Genomic DNA, 22,147 nt, shown 5'->3' with positions numbered 1-22,147 from the left:
ATTTGCTGTTACAGTAAGAATTTGAGGTGGTTCTGGTTGTGGTCTTTTTCATAGACAAAATTTTGTAAATGTCTTGTTATTCATTTCATTTATTAATAAATCATACATTCATCAATTTTGCCTTTATTTAAGTCTTGAATAAATTTTGGGGATTATAAAGAAATATGAACAGTTACTATTGGGAAAGTGTTTTTCCAATTAATTTAATAAATGCTCTCTATTGGAATTGGGACTGGGGCTAGAGCCAGCTAATTAGTGAGGGGTTAAAGTTATATTGATTACTAAGAAAAGATCAAAGCATATTCTGTGATCCTAGCTAATGCTTGGGATAATAAGATCAAATATGGGAATGATTCAAGTAGCAGATTGAGGGGTGACCTAAAAATGAGTGACCTCAGCCAACTGTATTAACTATTGCCACTTGATTGGGGGGAGAGGGAGACATGCTCAGTCTTTAAAATTTGCCTCTCAGAAATGACTCCCTCATCTAGGCTTATGTAGCATTTTTGTTTTGTATCAATATAATGTCCTTACTATGTGTTACTTTGTATTTCAATTATCTGCGTCATCTCCCAACCCTGTAAAGTTGGAGATTGCGTCCTATCTAAACTTTGTATCTATCATAGTCCTGCACACAGGTGTTTTGCCAATATCTGTTGAACTGTAGTGAATAAGCTACCGAGTTACAATTTAGAAAATTGGTTCAGTGAACTTTTGTTTATCCATAGATCAATGAATATGTAGATGCTCGGGATACGAACATGGGAGCATGGTTTGAAGCTATATTGGTAAATGTTACAAGGAAAGAAAGAGAAGCCAGTGAATCCAGTGACAGTGGAGATGGCCAGGTGCCTGAAGAGGATGTTATCTATCATGTGAAATATGAAGAGTAAGTTTGGAGTAGGTCAATTTGTGGCTTCTGAGAGGTCCCCAATATAGATGATTTTCTTCAGTTTCTCATTTAGTTTGTCCACGAGTAAGACTTTGCTGCCTTGGGGGATCACATGAGGGAAAAAATGACTAATGGGGGCACTCTTTACACTAGGATGAAAATTAACTGTGGGGTAATAGAAAGAGTGCTTGCCTTAGAATCAGGAAGAAATTGTTGCTTCAAAGATTTACTATGGATAAATCATTTATTCTCTTGAAACCCCTTTGAGCTTTCCTCATCAGTAAAATGGAGTAATAGGAGCAAGGATCAAAAGAGATAATGTATATAGAGAACTTTGCACACCTTAAATTATATAAATGATAGTTATTGTCATTATGTAGTCTTGGCATATATTTAATTTTTTAAAAAACCTTTACCTTCTTATATTTGAATGCTAAGTTTTGGTTCCTTGGTAGAAAGAGAGGTAAGGAGTAGGCAATTGGAGTTAAGTAACTTCCCCAGGGTCACACAGCTGGAACCCAGGAACTCTTGTCTCTAGGTCTGGCTCTTATCTACTGAGCTATCCAACTGCCCTATAGCATACGTTTATAATATTTCATTTCAAGGGAGGGGGCTTAGTTTTTCATATATAGTCTATGTATCTGTCAGTTGATTACTATACTTTTTATTTTAAAGCTACCCAGAAAATGGTGTTGTGAAATTAAGTTCAAAAGATGTAAGAGCTCGGGCTCGGACAATACTGAAGTGGCATCAGCTGGAAGTTGGACAGATTGTGATGGTGAACTACAATCCTGATGAGCCCAAGGAGAGGGGCTTCTGGTATGATGCTGAGATCTTGCGAAAACGGGAAACAAGGACTGCTAAAGAAATCTATGCAAACTTATTGCTTGGGTAAGTTTAATGTGCTTGTCAGTATATCTTATAATGTCACAGCAACTCAATATGAGCTGATGTCAAAACTGATGGCTTGAAAATGGGCAATATTAGGATAACCTGATTTAGCTTAGAATCATAAAGTGTCAGCCCTCCAAGGTGCCTTGGAGATCATCTTAGTTGAGTGGTATCAAACTTGGATAGAAAAGGGAACTGCTAAACCATACTTATATATCCCTGTAGGCCTTTCATAAGTTTTGTTATTTTTTTTATCGTATTTTTATTTATTTTGTTAAATATTTCCCAATTACATTTTAATCTGGTTCAGATTGCACTTGGGAGTACTGTGGACTGTTTGACACCACTGATCTAGTTCAAGTCTTTCATTTTTATAGAATTTTTGACCCAGAAAGAAGAAATGACTTATCTACATTCTCTCAGTGAGGTTGTTATAGACTTGGAATTTGAATTCAAGGCTTTTTAGATCATTGTTTTTTCTACTGTATAACACTGGCTTATGGATCATTAATGAATTTAGTGTGAAGTCATGAAGTCATTAGATCGACACTCTTGAATATTTTGTCTCTTGACTAGCTTTAGCATAGTAAAAAATAGATATTAGCTCTGTTTATCATCCCTTATATATTACTTTTGAGTTGCCATTATTTCCTTGATTGTGAAGTGTCTGAGGGCCTACTTCTCAGTTTGAAGAATTACAACTTAGTGATGGAAGCACCCTTGAAAAGGGAGACTGCTGAAGATGGCAGTCTCAGCTGTTTTTCTAAGAAAATTGCAATAGGTGTTGGTTAGCAATGTTAGCTTCCACATCTGTTTTCCAAAGGCATGCAAAACATGAACAAGCCTTGAGTCAGTCTTCTGGTGCTCCCAGCCAGGCATTTCAAAAGAAACCATTAACTAGAGGGTCATTGATATCACTTCCACCGTCAACTCAGTTTCTTCATTTACTTGGTGGGGAAAATGATAAATCCTACTACAAACCTCATGGAATTATTGTGATGAACATTAAACCTTAAAAATACTTGTAAAACGTGGATCTTTATGAGTTATTTTCATATGTAGTAATCATAAATAATAAAATGTGGCATGAAATAGAAAATTGACCTTGGACTTAGAATAGGTTCAAGTCTAGCCTTTGATGTATATTGTCTGTGTGATCATAGGCTGAAAAATCACATAACCTTTCAATGCCCAGACAGTTAAATCTAAAACGTTTTGGGCAGATCCCCACTCTGTTTCTCTGGATAGGATTTCTCTCCTTGAAGTTTTTGTACTGATGAAATCACAGATCTCAGCCAAAGTGATAGGTTAAAAATGACATTTTTAAGAGAGAAGAAATGCTGTCAGAACCCCAGTCGGGGAGCCAAGAGATCCATAGTGTATACTGAGCCAGGATCTCTGTTCTGGTCCTAGATATCTACTATGAGCTAGAGTGGCCTCAGACAAAACATTTCCTTTCTCTGGCCTCAGGCTCCTTGCTCTGTAAAACTTTAGACTAATTGACCAATAAAGTAACTTCTGGTTTTAAGGTTTTACGGTAACATGATGAGTGATAGGTAGATTAATTGGAAAGGAAAGTAAATTGATTTAAGCATACTGTATTATGTGAAAACTAAAATTTTTGTTTTAATTTTCTTATTAGGTTATTATCAGTTATCTAATTTTAGGATAGTTGTTTTTGCAGTTAAAGTGTGGTAGCCCTATAAAAGTTGCCAAGCCTCATGAACAAAGAAAAGCTCATAGGGTTTGGAGTTAGGGAGCCTTGGCTCCCAACTCAGTTCCTCTGTTTATTAATTGTTTGACCTCAAGCACCTTCCTTCTCATATGAAGTTAGATTTATGTGGTCTCTGCCAGTTCTGACTCTTTTGTTCCTATGTGATATGGGTATGGAGTACCTGGTACCAAATGGAGTAATGCTTTAGAGACTGGTGTTGGTGCAACCTCATTCTTGTATCCTTTTAGCAGCCATACTGAGAAGTGTTTTGTTACTGTGTTCCCTTGCCCATAATACTGTTAGCACCAGGAGGCCCTCTGTCTCTTTCTCCCTATCAACACTATTCATGACTAGGCATAAGATAAAGAGTAATTTGTCGCTCATAGCTTTTAGGAGGCAGATAGACGACTATACTTGTCAGCGACAGGACTATTCACCCTACTTCAAGCTTCCTCCCTTCCCTTCTCCCTCTGACACATATGTGTGTTTTAAGTGAACAGATGAAAACATAGCTTCATTCTCTGTCTTTGTTCTTTCCTCCCTTTCCCTGAAGACTCCCATCAAGTACTGTTCCCTATGCTGGTGGAACATTCTCCTTTAAAGTTTAGTCCACATGCCTCCTCTAATATGTCTTTTCCCATTCACTGTCCCACTCTACTTTCTCCCTCAGACTTTACATTGAAATCGCTTTATATCACACACTCTACTGCATTTATCAGTTATTTATTAGTTACCTATGTTTTTTTCTTCAAGCATATTTTAAGCTCAATAAAGCAAGAACCTTGACTTAAAAATAAACTTTGTATCCCTTAGTATGGTGTAATACCCATAGTGGTGGAAGAGAAGTAAACATTTATATAGTACCTATTATAGGTACTATAGGTAGGTGCTTTACAAATATTAATAACTTTCTGGGGCAGCTAGTTGGCATAGTCAATAGAGTGCTGGGTTTGGAATTAAAAAAAAAAAACAACTTGAGTTCAAATCTGGCTTAAGACACTTACTAGCTGTCGCAAGTCACAAGACCCTGAGAAAAGGAAATGGCAAACCACTTAGTATCTTTGCCTAGAAAACCCTAAATGGGGTCAGGAAAAGCCAGGAACCACAGACAAGATTGAACAATAGCTTCCTGATTCCAGGCCTGGAGCTCTTCCCATCTACTGTTTTACCTGGCTGCCTATTAAATAGTAGGCTTACTAAATGTTTGTTGAATTGGACTGTATTACTTGAACCTGTTTGTATCCATGGTCTTGCTAATTAATACCTTTTAAAATTCTGCCTCCCATGAGTATAAAGAAAGTGGGAATATGAAAGGAATTTTGGGTTTCTGTCCTAGGGAATCTCAGTGTTGATGCTTCAGTTAAATTGAAGCTTTTTCCCAGAGAGGGGAAGGGGTAAGGAAACAATTGACTCTTGGCTTTTTGAACAGCCCTGGGAAATCACTGGTACTTTGGAGTGGGAAGACAAGAGGTACACATGTCTTAGGATTATCTTCTCTTGGGTTTCCCCCTCTATAAATTCATTATCTCCTCCTCATTTTTTTTCCTTTCTTTCTCACATATGTTTATTTTTTGGGAATATGTTTTACATATCATTATTTATGCACATTATCTCTCCTAATAGAATGTAAGCTTTTTGAGGTTAAAGATTGCTTCTTTTTCTGGAATATAGGGTTATTCTTGATGCTTCTAGCCCTGATTGGCCATGTGACTGGATAAAAGTTTCCTGGACAACTCTCTCAGGCTATTCATTGTTTCCTACATTGGTGGAGGTTGCTCCTTGGTAGGAGCTTCCCCACATCATTGAAATCTCACAGAGAATCAGACCAGGCACCTACCCCCTCCTGTCACCAGTATTGCTTAAGACGGGGTTCTAGAAAGGCACTTAGGTGCCTTAGATTGAGAGCCAGGTCTAGAGACAGGAAGTTCTGGGTTCAAATCTGATCTCATACTTCCTAGCTATGTGATCCTGGGCAAGTCATTTAACCTCCATTGCCTAGCCCTTGCTGTCCTGCTAACTCAGAATGGATACTTAGTATCTTTTAAGATAAGGTAAAGGCTTTTTTTTTTTTTTTTTTTTTTTTTTTTTAAAGGGTTCTTGATCAATTGACTAGAAAGAACTCTAAAGTTCAGAGTTCAATTCAGAGTTCAGGGACTCACCTCTAAACTGAGTTTGGGTTAGCCCTTTATGGTGGACTTATTGAGTTTTATTTTTGTCACATTATCCTATGTGAGCTTACTGTTTTGATTCTTTGTTCCTACTCCCTGCATTTTTGGGAAATAGGATACTGTCAGTTTTGCAGCAGGTATTGTAGTGACTGTAGACTTAATTGAATTTAGTTAAAAACTGATTTCAAGATATTGGAGGAGTTACTAGTAGGTCATGATAGTGTATGTGTGTTTGTCATGACAAAAGCTGGATTTTTACATATGAATTTGTTGCAGGAATGCCGCAGATTCTCTGAATGACTGTAGGATAACTTTTGTGGATGAAGTTTACAAAATTGAGGAGCCTGGCAGTGCGAGCCCAATTAGTTTTGAAAACGTTTTTAAAAGTGAGTACTGATAACTCTTCTGTGTTTTCCCATGCGGTTTCTTTACTGTTGTTCAATAGAAGACTGGCCTTCAGTAAACTGACGTGCTGTTCTTGTGTTGGTCTGTCTGGCTCTGCTTCATGATATTCTGCATTTAGGACAGAGTGGCCCCATTTGCAAACACTGTAAAGATAACCCCAATAAACCCTGCAAAGTGTGTGCCTGCTTATTGTGTGGAGGAAAGCAAGACCCTGACAAGCAGCTGATGTGTGATGAGTGTGACATGGCCTTCCACATCTACTGCCTCAGCCCTCCACTGAGCCGGATTCCAGATGTTGAGGACTGGTGAGTTTTCTTGCTGTGGGGCTTGCTGTCTATAGTTTTGGGGGCGTAAGGTTGTGAGAGACTGACAATACAACTTGTAAAGACTTAATCTTATTCTTGATGGGTCTTGGTTTGGAGGAATTGAAGATCAATTTAGATGACTGTTTCCTTAAAATACTAGACTTGGGGGAGGGAGGAGTTGGGGCTGGAGTGAGGAAGTTAAACAGGAAAAAGGCACAAAAAATACCAAAGTGTCTGCTTATGGAGTTCTGTTGGGCCAAGCTGGACCTGACAGAGGCGGCATGGAGGAACTTGCCCACCCCTGTGTGTGGCAAACAGCCTGAATTGACTTAGAAGTTTTGTGGAGCTTTGAGGAAATGAAGTAAAAGGAGCCAAATGAGGTCAAGTGGTGAGACTTGGTTTGGAGTTTTGGAGGGAGGGGCATATGGTGTTATTGATGGAGATTCTTCTGTGGAAAGACACCAAAGAAATTGAAGAAGAGCAGTGAGTGTTTGGGAGACAAGGATGGGGGAATGACTGGTTGGTGGCCCAGAAGCCTCTGTTGACTATGTTAAGAATAACTTGCATTTATATAGTGCTGAAAGGTTTGTAAAATATTTTCTTCAAAATATAGTTTTGATGTGGAAAATCTAGGTTTTCCCATCATTTTATAGGTGAGGAAGCTGAGGCCTAGCATGGAGAAGTGAGTTACTTAAGGTCACACAGTAGGAAGTAGTAGCCTTGGAAGTTGTCTTCAGACCTCCCAATTCTGCAGCCAGTGCTGTCTTCATTACAGCATAGCTGCTTCTTCCAAACCTTGATGGGACAGGATGAAAAGGATGTTTTCAGTTAATCCTAAGCATTTATTAAGCAGGTACCATGTACTTTGTCCCTCTGCTGGGCATTTGGGATGCAAAGTTAAAGATGAAATAATAATCCCTGCACTTGGAGAGCTTCCACTCCACTGGGGAGACTGCATGCATATAGTTAAGTATGAGATAGTGTTCCCAATGAGCTTTGGGAGATGCCTGGGATTCCAAGAAGTGGAGATGAGGAGAGAAAGTATTCCGGGCTTGGGGGATAGCCTAGGCAAAGGCCAGGAGAGAGGAGATAGAGTGTCAGATATGAATAAATCCATGGAGTATTAATGTATAAAAAGCCTGAAAAGAGGGGAGGTTAGAGAAAGCTATGAAGGGCTTTATATTCCAAACAGATGAGTTTGTATTCTACCCCTAGAGATAATACAATTATATTGAGACATGATCAGACTCTTAAGCTGTAAGAAAATCTCTTCACAGTCGAATGGAGGATAGATTGGAGAAGGGCGGGGGGATTGAGGCAAAGGAGATTATTTAGGTGGCTGTTATAGTAGTTCAGATGAGAGATGATTAGGTTCTAAACTAGGGTGGTGTTAGGGGTGAAGTAGAGAGAAAATGTTATGACATAGAATTGATAAGATTTAAAAAATATTCCCTTTAAAATACATGCAGGAGAGGTTGAAAGCAGGTAGATGTTTTTCCGATATAAATGTACTATAACAATTTAATCTTTTACTCATTTTAAACATTACTCTGCCATGACCAATAAATTATTTTATGGGGGTATGTGATTTTAGGTATTGCCCCGAGTGTCGAAATGATGCCAGTGAGGTGGTCTTGGCAGGAGAGAAATTAAAAGAGAGCAAAAAGAAGGCAAAGATGGCATCTGCAACATCATCATCTCAGAGAGACTGGGGCAAGGTCTGGGAAACAACTTTGTTTTCATTTTGATGTTTTAATGGTACTTTTTTAAAAATTTATTTTAATTTTTTAATTTAATTTTTAAAATTTAAACCCTTACCTTCTGTTTTGGAACCAATTGGTTCCAAGACAGAAGGGTGATAAGAGCTAGGCAATGGGGGTTAAGTGACTTGCCCAGGGTCACACAGCTGTGAAGTGTCTGAGGCCAGATTTGAACCTAGGACCTCCAGTCTCTAGGCCTGGCTCTCAATCCACTGAGCCACCCAGCTGCCCCCTTTAATGGTACTTTCAAAGTTTTCTTACTAACTTTTTTCCTCCAAATTATTTTTCTTAATATAGGGTATGGCATGTGTGGGTCGCACAAGAGAATGCACTATTGTGCCTTCTAATCATTATGGACCAATCCCGGGGGTTCCTGTTGGCACCATGTGGAAGTTCAGAGTGCAGGTATAATGTAGTAAGCAGTGAGTTTGTGATGATATTTCAGTGGAAAGGTTAAGGGTTATTTTGACATCCATTGAGCCTCAGTTCCTCTTCATATTTGGGCTAGACTGGTTGTGATCAGAGGTGGTAAGATGTGTTCTGGAATAATCCTGGTGTGTGGTCTAGGTTTGTGTCAAAAGAAGTCCTTTGGAGAGGAGATACCTAAGGTCCTAGAATGCCACTTATGCTAATCAGCACACGTTCCCCACAGCAAAAATAAAAATAAAGATACCTTGTCCCAGTCCCTCCAAAATGGCTTAAAAGGTTAAGATTCTGTTTTAGCTACTGTTTTTTTTTTTTTAAACAATTTATTGTTAAAAGTTAAATTGTTAGGGCTGGAACAGATCTGAGAGATCATCTGGTTCAACCCCATTATTTTATAGATAGGAAACTAATAGATATCGAATTCCTTGCCTAAGGTCACAAAGTGATCAAGAAGTCTTGAACTCACATATCCTAGATCCCCAGATCAGTGCTTTTTATATTCCTCCATGATTTGTACAATAAGTCAAGAAGTATGTTATGTTTGAGTGTCTCCTATTCCATTCCTGGAAGTTTTTAAACCAAGGATTGATGACCACTGTTGATAGATTTTGTAGTAGGCATCATTTAAATATGGGTTTTAATTAGCTGACTTGTGGGCTCTTCCATCTTTCAAGTCAAGATTTTATAAGTTCAGAAGATTATACCTATAATCTTTAAATCTAAAGTTGCTACCAACTAAACATGGTTGTTTATGTTAGCCAATGTAAGCTAAAATCTAAAAGTTTAACCTCAGTATTTTGGAGTTTTGGGAAGTTTTGACAATCCTACTTTGTGGGGGTAGGGTCAGTTTGTGAGTCATGTCAGTCAAAACATACTAATTGTTGTGACTTTCTTAGGTGAGTGAGTCTGGTGTCCATAGGCCCCATGTGGCAGGCATACATGGCAGAAGCAATGATGGCGCCTACTCTCTGGTCCTGGCAGGGGGCTATGAAGATGATGTGGTAAGTGAGGTTTTGCATTTGTGAATGTCTGCAACAGAAGCTCCAAGGTGGGGTCTTATTTTGACCAAGCTTTGTTCTATGTTCTTCTCCACTTCAGGACCATGGCAACTCTTTCACTTATACAGGCAGTGGGGGCAGAGATCTTTCTGGCAACAAAAGGACTGCAGAGCAGTCCTGTGATCAGAAACTCACCAATATGAACAGGTTTGTAATTTTTTATATTTCTTTTCTGATTACTATTAAATCCTTAAGTGGACTTAGTCTGGAGGGAAGTATTCAATTAATCATGTTAAATATGACTTGCTGTTGAACTTGGAAAAAGGGTAAAATTAACTTATTTTCTTCATTAAATTTTTTTTCCTAATTACTTGTAAAAGCAATTTTTAACATTCATTTTTTAAAATTGAGTTCCAAATTCTCTCCTTTCCTCTCCTCTGTTTCTCATGGAGAAAGCAAGCAACTTGATACAGGTGCAGTCATGTAAAACATATTTCCATATTAGTCATGTTGTAAAAGAAAGCAGATCAAAAAACCAAAAACCTCAAGAAAAATAAAAGGAAACTAAAAGAAAGTATGTTTCTATCTGCATTCAGACTTCATCAGTTTTCTTTTGGAATTCTATTGGAGCTTTGTATTGCTGAGACTCACAAAGTTATTCATAGTTGATCATTGGTACAGTATTGCAGTTAGTGTCCGAATTTTTCCACATCCTCTCTAACATTTGTTATTTCTCTTTTGAGCAGTATTAGATGTGAATTGGTACCTCAGAATTGTTTTAATTTCCATTTCCCTAATCAATAGGGATTTAGAGCATTTTTTCATGTAACTATAGACAGCTTTGATTTCTTTATCTGAAAACCACCTGTTCATTCCTGCTTTGACCATTTATCAGTTGGGGAATGATTTTACAGATTCTTATAAATTTGATTCAGTTGTATTTATTAATTTATTGCTTTTCTTTTCATCTTAGCTGTATTGATTTTGTTTGTGCTAAAAAGTTTTAACTTGATGTAATCAAAATTACTCATTTTACATGCTGTAATGCTCTCTATCTTTGGTTTGATTATAAATTCTTCATGTATCCATAGATCTGACAGGTAAACTAATCTGCTTATGGTTATCACCCTTTATGTCTGTCATGTTCTCATTTTGACCATATCTTGGTATATGGTATGAATGTTGGTCAAATTCTGTCAAATTGCTTTCCAGTTTTCCTAGCAGTTTTTGTCAAATAGTGAATTCTTGGCCCCAAAGCTGGGAACTTTGTGTTTATCAAACACTAAATTACTGTCGTCATCTATTGCTGTGTATTGTGTTCCTAAAAAAAAAAAATTATTCTCCTGATCTATCACTTTATTTCTTAACCTTTACCAGATTGTTTTGATGATTACTATTTTGTGATATAGTTTGAGATCTGGTATGGCTAGGCACCTTCCTTCACATTTTTTTTCATTAATTTCCTTTGTATTCTTGACCTTTTGTTCTAATAGATAAATTTTGTCATTTTTTTCTAGCTCCATTAAATAATTTTTGGTAGTTTGATTGCCATGTCACTGAATAAGTAAATTAATTTAGGTAGAATTATTATTTTTGTTATATTTGCTCAGCCTACTCACGAGAAGTTACAATTTTTCCAATTCATTTGGAGGTAGCTTAGAGACTTGTATTTTCAAAGTATGAAATAATCAACCCAAGCTTTCCCTCTATTGTTCATCTTGCCTTCCTCACTCTCCACCTATGGAACCTGTTTTTTTTTTTTTTGTTTGTTTGTTTGTTTTTTGCATGCCTATGTCTTTCTTAAGACTATTACTTCTAATGTTTTCTTACCCTGTGATCTTTTAGAGCTCTGGCTTTGAACTGCAGTGCTCCTATCAATGACCGAGGTGGAGCTGAAGCCAAGAACTGGCGAGCTGGAAAACCTGTCCGGGTGGTGAGAAACGTTAAGGGAGGGAAACACAGCAAATATGCCCCAGCCGAAGGGAATCGATATGATGGAATATACAAGGTAAATTCTGTTGTGAGTTGTTTCTTTCGTTATGGTTACAAATAGTTAATTTTTTCCTCTCTACTGGCTAGATGAGTTTATTTTTTTCATATTGGATATCATTTATATTTACATTTCTAGGTAGTGAAGTATTGGCCTGAAAAAGGGAAATCTGGCTTCCTTGTGTGGCGTTACCTTCTCAGGAGGGATGATGATGAACCTGGCCCATGGACAAGGGAAGGGAAAGATAGAATGAAGAAACTTGGCCTAACAATGCAGGTAAAGTCAGGACAAAGCCTATGTTGTGGATTATGTTGTACTGGTAGATCCATGGAGGATGGGGTAGGCATTGCTAATTATACCTTGAAAGCCAATTATCCTTGACTAGGGTACACTGTCTACCTAGTTCTTCTAGGGCAATCTTTTGAATATAAACAAGTTAGTGTCCTTTATTAACATAGGAAAATTTTGTTAATGCCTTATGGAAGATACTTGTTTTTGATAAACATTGTACTGTTAAATTTTTACTGATTTTTGTTTTTATATCACCTTTATTTCCAAATATATCCTTCCTCCCCTCCCCAGAGAACCATTGTTTGTGTAACAGACTAAAAAAAAGAAAAAGTTGAGCAAAACTAACCAACATATCAGCCAAATCTGATACTGTTTATGTGATTCCATATCCATAGTTTTCTACTTCTGCAAAGCTGAGAGGGAGTTACATTTTTCTCTTCTTTGAACATTTCTTAGTTTTATGTTAGTTATTTTTTTCCATTTATGTTGAATTGGTGTGTATTAATTTCCTGTTTTTGATTTGGTAAGCATCTGTTAAGTATCTACACTATTTTGGGTGTTAGAGATAAAGATTAAAAAAAAAGTCTTCCCACAAGAAGTTTGCAATCAAATGGAAGAGGTAAAACATGAAAATTGGGTAGATACTGTTGGAGTGATAAAAATGAAGGAGAGGTTTAGATAAAGGGTTAGAAGAAATCTGAGGAGGGCTAGATGATTTTCAACAAGGAGATTATGGAAGACTTCCTGGAGAAAGTAGTCTTTAATTGGACCTTGAAGATCAAATGAGATTTCAGTGTGCAGAGAAAATGGGGGAGAAGAACAAAGATTTAGGAGCATCATGAGCAGATACACTGGTAGAAATACATGAGAATGGATCACTCTGTGAGACATGACTGTAAAATAGATTTGTACTAGATTGTACAGGACCTTGAAGGTCAAGTTTTAAGAGTTTAGTTATTGGGTGATAGAGAGCTCTTGAAAACTTTTGAAAACTATATTGGGAGATGCTTTAATTGAATATTCTGCCATTTTATGAGCAATATGTAAGTTGTTCATGTTTACTCTGAGATATGTTTAGGATGGAACAGAACTATTTTGCTACTTTCACAATAATTGCTGTTTAGAGGAAAAGAGGTAAGATTGCTTCCTGTTTTACAGGAAGGTTTTGGGTTAAAGGCTTGTTTCAGGTGTGGTTCACAAAATTGGAATTAGGAAAATAGTGCTACTAGTAATTGCTGCCATTAGTGTAGTGCTTTAAGAGGTTTGTAAAAGCCTTTGCTTTTAACCCTGTAAGATAGATAATCCAAGTATTAGCTCCATTGTTTTCTAGCTGAGGAAACATGCTTAGCTCTTAAGTTAAGTGATTTGTAGAGACACACAGGCTTTTTGTAACCCACTTTGCCCAATTGCAAACCCAGTGTTCTTTCTATAGTTATTACATTTTCTCATGATAAGATATGTGTTTATATTTGACTTCTATCTTCATTCATAGTTAATATAGTTAAATGGATCATACTTGCTGTTGGTAGCATAGGATTGGACTCAGACAGCCTGTGCTCCAAACCCAGCATGGTGGGTTCTCATTAGCTGGTACAGATCACTTCACTTCTCTAATCCTTCTTTTCTTCCACTGTATACTTCCATACTATTGTAAACCTTAAAATGATATATAAATATTTACTATTATTATCAACCATTAGATGTTTTTTTCTTTTGGGAGAGATGTTGGCTCTTAGATTTAAAGTCCCTGTCCTTTTTTGTGTTAGATAATTGTATAGTCCCCATCTCTGTAGGATCATAAAACATCAACTATCTGGGCACCATTGGTAGGTGAATTTCTAATATTTCTGTCACTGGAAAATTTTGAAACTGGAAATGTATAGCCAGGATATCAGCAGTCATTCTTTCGTTTGAGTTTTATTGTTTTTGACTTTGATCACCATGCCTGGGTGTAGCTCTTTACTCTGGCCAATTTTCACCTAAAACTACCACTCATCAAACATTGGTAGGTAGTTTTAGAAATAATTGTGCATAGAGTGGTAAGAAGAATCCTGGAGCCATTTCTTATTTTATAGAGAATGAAAAATAGTATTTACATTTTGTCTTGCTGAGATTATAATTCTCACCTGACTTTGCCTAATACAGATAACATTTATAGATTGTGTTGATTCTCTTAACTACCTTGGTAGGTATGTGCTTCTGTTTGACAGAGGAAGAATCAGAAAGAGAGTTAAAATGACATGTCCAGGAACATATAGCTAGGTGATGAAAGAGGCAGCATTTGAATTTATATCTTCTTGATTCCAAGTCAAGCACACTAGATAGCTACTACCTACTCTAGTGCCTCTACTGCTAATCAAAGAGCTCCAAAGAATTCCCTCTCTTGTGGCCAGGCATTTCATAGTGAATTAATTGGTGTGGGATTGTTTAAAGAGTCCTAGTATCAAGAGTATAAATTGACTCTACACACTTGGGATCATAAAGGGTTGTCATTTTAACATGATTTTAGTACAATAGGGGATTTTAGATTAAGAGAAACTAAATCCCAAATAAACCCAAATCAAAAAGGCTATTACTAGAGGTGAAAACTTTTAAAAATATTTTATTTATTTACTCATTTATTTATTCATTCATTCATTTATTTATTTATCTATTTATTTATTCATTTGTTTATTTATTAATTTATCTATTTATCTATCTATCTGTTTATTTATTCATTCATTCATTCATTTATTCATTCATTCAGTCATTTATTTATTCATTCGTTCATTTGTTTATTTATTTATTTATATATGTATGTTTATTTGTTTTGCTTATTTATTTTTAACCCTTAATTTCTGTGGATTGGCTCATAGGTGGAAGAGTGGTAAGGGTAGGCAATGGGGGGTCAAGTGACTTGCCCAGGGTCACACAGCTGGGAAGTGTCTGAGGCTGGATTTGAACCCAGGACCTCCTGTCTCTAGGCCTGACTCTCAATCCACTGAGCTTCCCAGCTGCCCCTCATTTCAAAATATTTAAACAAGTAGGAAGAATTTTGGTTGATTTCTTATGTTTTCACAGAATCATGAAATTGAAAGGAGACTTCAGAAGTCACCCAATCCCCTCCCCCCAAAGTCCATGTAGAAATGTCCTCTCTAGCTTTTCTGATAAGATACATATTTCATATTATCAATAATGTATATGTTTTGATAAAACACTTAACTAATATAGCAAATATTTCTTGAATGCCTACTGTGTACATAGCATTGCTCTGGGTGTTACCAAAGAAATAGACATCATCTCTGCCCTTAGAGATCTCTAAAAGGATCATTCTTTGGTTATAAATATGAGTATGGGTAATATCTGATTTCATGCCAATTAAATAATATTGACTGGGAGTTAGAAAACTTGGAGAAATGAATGTGTCCCAGAGTGATTGAGGACTATATTTTTGGAGGAGGTCAGAATGGAGCCAGAATCTTGAGGATGAGCAAGAGAAGCTATTTGAGGAGAGATGCAAAAACCTGGAGGCTATGATGTGTCTAGAATGGTTAGGAGATTGGTAGAAGGTGGTACTAACCACAGGGAGAGTATGTTGTCAAATAGGAGACGAGTTCAATTGGTAAGTAAGGCGAGATTGTGGAAATTTCAGGAACCAGGACTGATAGAAAGTTTGTGATTCAAATGAATTCTTCTGTGCTAATATGTCCATTTTAAAAAATGGAAAACTGAGGTAGAGAGTGCTTAAAGTTAACACACATAACTATATGGTTAGTCATTTCTGGTACTCTAGATGCTGCTGGTATCAAGTTCCAGTAGAAATGGGGCCACTAAATTGTACATAAGGATCCCTGTGAGCTACATGTGATGAACTTCACTTGACTTTTATTTCCCTCTTTTAGTATCCTGAAGGATATTTGGAAACAGTTGCTAAGAAAGAGAAGGAAAAAGAAAATAAGAATGATGGTGAAGAATTGACATCTCCAAGGAAAGGAAAGGGGAAAAGGAAAAGGAAGTCATCAGGTTAGTGTTAGAACAGCAGAGCTCCATAGCTTTACTTCAAGGCAGTGAGATCTCCTAAGGCTGACCCTATGTTCTTTCTTTTAGGGGGTCGAGAGACCTTTTTGTACTCTCCTAGTACAGAGTCCAAGAAGACTAAAGTGGAACCATACAAACTAACCTCCCAGCAGAAGACTCTAATCAAGAAAGATGAATCCAATGAAAAACTGTGGAACGAAGTGTTAGGTGCCCTGAAGGATGGGCCGGTAGGCATGGAGTGATTTTTTTTTTTTTAAAATTTTGGTCTCCCTGTTTGCCTAGGGGCATTTATTAAAGTTCCTGAATCGATTTCCTAGAAGCTGATTTCTGATCTGTGAGATACCTGAAAATAAGTAATTTAGATCCCCACTAATATCCTATTTTGATCCTTCATTAAAGTGTGGTGTTAAGCCCTGGGTTCTAAGACCCTGTGCCAGAGGCACATAATCTGCAGGTCCTACCTCATAAGAAAGGCTTGGCTTTGGGGTCAGGAGACAGTGTTTCTGTCATCTGAGAACATGTAGAGCCAGGTGCAGAGAGTGTTAGCCAAGGGGTGACTTTTTTTTTTTTTGGCTATAGCATACTCAAAGAGTCATCTGTTGGGAATGATAGAAATTAGAAATTGTGACTTTCATTCGAGTATTCCACACCTAAGAAACCTATAGATTTTGTTGAAGTGTTAATAATTTATTTTGATGTGTTCTTAAGAAAAAATTTTAAGTGGTTATTAATGGGTAAAATAAATTGGACATAACTTTTCCTTTGAGATGTAGTCACAGCAACTTGATAGTATATACAAATGTATTGTTTCACAGCTGAGGGTATCAGATGGTCTTTTGTACTTGTTTCTGCTATTAGGAATTTCATTTAACCAAAAAGATTATTTTATGTAATAGGATAATGACATTTTAGTGTCTTCTTACTTGTCATTGCTCCAGTGGCTCTGATAGTATCTTCTGAGAAAGCTGGACCATCTTTTTAGTATTAAATGTTTTATTGGTAGTTTTTAGAGTCGCCATCACTTCCCAGGGATCTTGCCCCTATAGCAATTAGGTATAGTAGAGTAGAACACCCCAACATAGACTGTGGCCAGCTGTACATGCCTATCTCCACACCCGGAGTCAGCCATCTCTCTGTCAAAGAGGGTGATGGGTTCTAGCATCTCTCAGTTTTCTCTAGTTGATTACTGCATTGATCATAATTTTGATGTCTTTCATTGTAACTTTCCATTACATTATTGTGGTCATTATGTAGATTATTCTCTTAGTTCTGCTTATCAGTTCATACAAGTCTTTGTAAAATTTTCAGAGTATTTCATAATTGTCATTTCTAGCATAATTGTATTTATAATAATATCTAACCTTTATATAGTGCGTTAAGGCTTGCATATTGTTTTACATGTGTTTTCTTTCTTTATTCTCACAAAAATGCTGGAAGTAGGTGCTCATGTCTCCATTTTACAGAGTAGAAAACTGAGGCAGAACACTTAATGTTAAATATAAGTATATGGTTAATCAAATCTGTTATGCTAGACACTTCTGGTATTAAATTCCAGTAGAAATGGATCCACAAAACTGTACATAGGATCTCAGTATCCTAGCTGCATATTTAGAAAATCACATATTAATACTATCTCTAGAGGCAGCTAGGTTAGTGCAGAGGATCGAACACCAGGCCTAAAGTTGGGAGGATGTGGGTTCAAATTTGACCTTAGACCTTTCTAGCTGTGTGACCCTGGGCAAGTCACTTAACTCCCATTGCCTAGCCCTACCACTCTTCGGCCTTGGAATTGATACTTAGTATCAATAATAAGGGCTCACACATACACAATATTTCTATTTCCTAATTACATTTTAGTCTGATTTGGGTAGTTCTGGGGTATATAGCTGTTAGCAATATATGACTGATATCTCTGCACTCTACCACCTAACAACTATTAATGTACCTCAGTTTGTTCAGCTGTTTTCTGTTCCGTGGGTAGCCACTGTCACTTTGTTTCCAGTTCTCAGCTACCACAAAAGGTGGTGCAATAAGTATTTTGCATATATGGGACCTTTCCTCCTATTAATTGACCTCCTTGGGTGGGATTGGTCAAAGGATAATATAGTTTTACATTTCTAGTAAAATTCTGAATTGTTTTCCAGGACAGTTGAAACAATTTACAACTCTAAGAGTGCATTCATATACTTATTTTCCTTCCTATGTTCCCATCCCCACCTTTAACATTTTTCTTTTTAAATTTTTGTCAATCTAATATTAGTTAAAATATTGCTTTATTTTGGAATATTCTTGATTAATGATAGTTTGCAGTTTTCTTTCTTTTTCTGAACTGCCTGTTTATAGCCCCTGCCACTTACCTATTGCAGGTATAGTTAGTTTTTTCCAGAAGTAAGGTGGTAGCTTAGGATATTTTTAGCTTTAGATCAAGTATTACTTTAGTAGAGGAACCTTCTTCAATAGAGTTCAGTTCTGTTTTGGATATAACCCAGGCCAGAAATTTTTTCTTGAGTTGAGCATGTGCAAAGTTCTGAATTGTGAAATTCTATATATGATTTGAGTTTACTGGAATTGGACATTTCAGTGTTAATTATATACTTATTTCTTCCCTTGTGTTTTTCCTAACACTGTAAGATTATTTCACAAGGCCCTTACGAACTTTCTGTGAAGGAAGTGTCAGTATATCTACTTATTTGTTGTGTGTGGGACCCAGAGAAGGTGTGTGATATGTAGTAATTAACTTAATTGGCTTTGTACTTGTTGAGGCAGTCTAGTATTACTTAGTGGTAAAAGTACTGGTCTTGGAGTCTCTGCTTTGTCACTTACTAGCTTCATGATCCTAGGCAAGTGATTTTCCTTCTCTCTCTCTCTCTCTCTCTCTGTTTCTCAGTGTGCAAAATGAGAATCCTAATTCTTGTACTACCACCTCATGGTTCTGTTGTGAAGAAAACACTTTGCAACCTTAATGCTTTCAGAAAGGTGAATTGCTAGCTGTCCTTGAATCACAAAGCCTTTTTCCTGGATACTAGGGAGCATTCTACTTTAACTTAGGAACTGGAAAGAACCTTAGATGCATTGTCTACCCATACTCCTGAGGATTGTGTTTTGTATATAGGGTCAGACTGTTGTTGCTGGTTTCAAACAATCTTTTTCTTAATTATAGAAATTCCTGAATAAAGTGGAAGAAACATTCCTGTGTATTTGCTGTCAAGAGGTAGTGTTTCGGCCAATTACCACTGTGTGTCAGCATAATGTTTGCAAGGTAAGTAATGTTGGCCAGTCCTGTGCTGTATCTTTGAAGGAGATAATGCTGAATGACCTAGAAACGGGCTTCACAAAGGTCCCTGTGGATCCACAGTGTCTCTTGTCATTATTGTCTTCTTGTCTTGATTTGAACATTTGTAGTCTTGACCTTCTTAGCCTTGTGTAAGTCAGCACACCAATTTATTGTGTAGTGTTCTTCAATGTCACATACTAGTCTTTGTTCAGGTAGTTGGCAGTGTGGCATCATAGAACACTCTGCCCTTTTGGTAATATGTATGCTAGTCTTGATTCTCCACTGGCTAGCCATGTGAACTGGGTAAAGAGACTGAAATCTCTTGGTCTTCTATTGACCTCCTTGGGTGGGATTGGTCAAAGGATAATAGTTTTACATTTCTAGTAAAATTCTGAATTGTTTTCCAGGACAGTTGAAACAATTTACAACTCTACTTAAGAGTTTAGGGGTATGATAATATCTAATATCCAGTTCTGAGATTCTGTTACTCTCTTTTAATTCTCATACTCTAGACAGGCCAAACTGTGCTATGCACTGTCCTCCCATTCATAGCCTATATTTTCTGCTTTCTGAATCTGGAATACAAAATGTTCTTTGTAGCACTGTTGAAATCTTACCTGTCTGTCAGAAACCCAGCTCAAATACCACCTCATCTTTTAAATCTCTGAGCTGTTCCAGTGGCAAACGATCTTTCCTTTCTTGAACTTCTCATAGCACTTTATTTGTACCTATCTTATGTTTTCACTCTGTTCTAGTGTGTATATGTATGTGTGTATTTATGTGTTGGAACACTCACTTGGAGAGCAGTGACTCCCAATCCCCTAGTATCGCCCTCTACACCTACCACAATTCTCTGTACACAATGAGCATTTTAATTAGTGGTTCTTTAGTTAAATTTGTGTAGTCCTGAGCTGGGTAGTTGTATGGAGCATGCATCAAACAGCACAGCAGCAGAAAGAAATAATACCTCTTTCATGAATTTCACAAGCTTTTAACTCTTCCTCATAATCTCTACCTTGAGCTCCTATGCATTTGTCACCCTGACCATCCTCCTTTCTGGCCAGTCATCTAGAGTTAGCTTTAACATTGCAAAAGAAATTTTTTCTCTTTTCTTGAGTCTTCCTCTTATGTTTTTGTGGCCAAGAAATTTTTCAGAGCCTGTCTTGGGAAGAGAGCAAAAGGCTTTGTTAAAGTAGTCAAAAGATGCTCATGAAATGAAGAAAAGAGATTACAAGCATTTGTTTGTGTGAGCTTTGCATTGGATATAGTCATATGTGTTAAAAGAGGAAATATTGGACAATTTTTATAAGAAAGATGGAAGAATAGTTTTGTAGCTCTTTCCAAGGACAGGTATTCCTCATATTTTAAATGTTGCTTGATTAAATAATTGCCTAATTCCTGACCAGCAATTAGCGGGTTTTTAAAAAAAAAAAATAAACTTAAATTAGCCAAAAAAAAAAAAAAAGGCAGCATTTGGGGGGCAGCTGGGTAGCTCAGTGGAGTGAGAGTCAGGCCTAGAGACAGGAGGTCCTGGGTTCAAACCTGGCCTCAGCCACTTCCCAGCTGTGTGACCCTGGGCAAGTCACTTGACCCCCATTGCCTACCCTTACCACTCTTCCACCTATAAGTCAATACACAGAAGTTAAGGGTTTAAAATAACAAAAAAAAAAAAAGGCAGCATTTAATGTTCAACTCTTTTGTTTGCAATAAAAAATGATGACTGTAAAACATGAAAATTTATTAATCACTTATTTGAATCCTGACCCTACTATTTGCTACCTACATGACCATGGGAAAATTATTTAATTTCCTGGTCCTTATTTTCACTTGTAAAAATCAGGGGTTGGAGCAAAAGACAAATATCTAAGATCCCTTCTAGCCCTGGCCTTCTACAGAAGGGCCCAGACAATTCTTAGAACAACATTTTGCTTATTTATGCCCAAGTCAACATATTTATGTAAATATATGTAGTTTAAAAAGCAACCCAGAAAACTCTCAAATCCAATCTGATTGGATAAAATGCCATTTCAATTATAATAGAATTTGATATGATCATTTCTAATAGCCTTGACCTTTTCCTATTCTAGTAAAACGAAGGGGCTTTTTCTTGATGTCACTTCCAAGTCACATCTGTGATCCTAAGATCTCATGTAACAATTTATTATTACCAGTATCCTTGAGACTAGATCTTGGTTTGTAGAAATGCTTTCCTTAGGAATCCAGCCTTTGGAAATGAAATATAAGCCACCAATCTGAATTGTCCCAACAGAGTCCATTTGTAGCTTAGTGTTTTTCTAGACTTAGTAATTTGACATGGGTGGTAGAGGTAGCAAAGAACCTAGAGAATCATTTTAATGACTCAGATGTGAATTTTCTATGTAGGATGCAACCAGTTCAATAAAAGAAAGAACTGAATTGTGATAATGGTGAAGTATGGACTTCTCTGTGTTTAACATTTGGTTGCTGTTCATAGCTTGTTCTAAAATCTTCCAAACTTTGATTGCAGGATTGTTTGGACCGATCCTTCCGAGCTGAGGTGTATAGCTGCCCAGCTTGCCGGTATGATCTGGGTAAATCTTACACTATGGAAGTGAATCAGCCGCTGCAAACCATCCTCAGTCAGCTCTTCCCAGGCTATGGCAACGGGCGGTGATTCTGTCAAGCACTTCTTTTTTCTTACTTTGATGGTAAAACTTGGGAGTGGGTTTCCAGTAAGCTTAATTTAAACAATAGCTTCACCTTTTCCCTGAAAAGATTTGTCTTCCCTACCCTTTTAAAAAAAGTTTATAAACTTTGAGGGATTTATTTTATATGTGTTGTGGCTTTTTAAAAATGTTGGATACTGCATTCAGTTTTCTTTCCTAAGACCTGCAGTTTTATCAGCATAAAATTTTCCTACTTTTTGTAAAGGCTGCTAATGAACCTGACATTAAGTTCTCAGAAGTTCCCTCTCCTATGTAGAATGTGGCTTGGTTGCTAGAACAATCTTTGTAAAGTCTGTGGATTTGGCCTCAAA

At 37.0% G+C, this 22,147-nt stretch overlaps 1 protein-coding gene across 1 annotated transcript in view; it reads left to right on the top strand.

Moving 5' to 3' along the window:
- UHRF1 (ubiquitin like with PHD and ring finger domains 1) overlaps nucleotides 1–21,932 on the top strand; it is a 37,757-nt gene extending 15,825 nt beyond the window's left edge. Inside the window, exons 3-16 of the mRNA XM_044658489.1 lie at nucleotides 729–889; nucleotides 1,568–1,783; nucleotides 5,942–6,051; nucleotides 6,189–6,375; nucleotides 7,970–8,093; nucleotides 8,433–8,540; nucleotides 9,458–9,562; nucleotides 9,660–9,766; nucleotides 11,405–11,567; nucleotides 11,688–11,825; nucleotides 15,722–15,842; nucleotides 15,927–16,084; nucleotides 19,018–19,116; nucleotides 21,638–21,932. Coding sequence (XP_044514424.1) covers nucleotides 729–889; nucleotides 1,568–1,783; nucleotides 5,942–6,051; nucleotides 6,189–6,375; nucleotides 7,970–8,093; nucleotides 8,433–8,540; nucleotides 9,458–9,562; nucleotides 9,660–9,766; nucleotides 11,405–11,567; nucleotides 11,688–11,825; nucleotides 15,722–15,842; nucleotides 15,927–16,084; nucleotides 19,018–19,116; nucleotides 21,638–21,784 — 1,944 coding nt within the window. The 3' untranslated portion in view covers nucleotides 21,785–21,932. The remainder of the gene's footprint in view (nucleotides 1–728; nucleotides 890–1,567; nucleotides 1,784–5,941; nucleotides 6,052–6,188; nucleotides 6,376–7,969; nucleotides 8,094–8,432; nucleotides 8,541–9,457; nucleotides 9,563–9,659; nucleotides 9,767–11,404; nucleotides 11,568–11,687; nucleotides 11,826–15,721; nucleotides 15,843–15,926; nucleotides 16,085–19,017; nucleotides 19,117–21,637) is intronic.
- Nucleotides 21,933–22,147: the final 215 nt, after the last annotated feature.

Source organism: Gracilinanus agilis, chromosome 1 (genome assembly GCF_016433145.1).
Source record: "Gracilinanus agilis isolate LMUSP501 chromosome 1, AgileGrace, whole genome shotgun sequence".
Classification (NCBI taxonomy): domain Eukaryota; kingdom Metazoa; phylum Chordata; class Mammalia; order Didelphimorphia; family Didelphidae; genus Gracilinanus; species Gracilinanus agilis.
The sequence above is the reverse complement of the archived record's forward strand: the minus strand, read 5'-3'. Positions and strand labels throughout refer to the sequence as shown.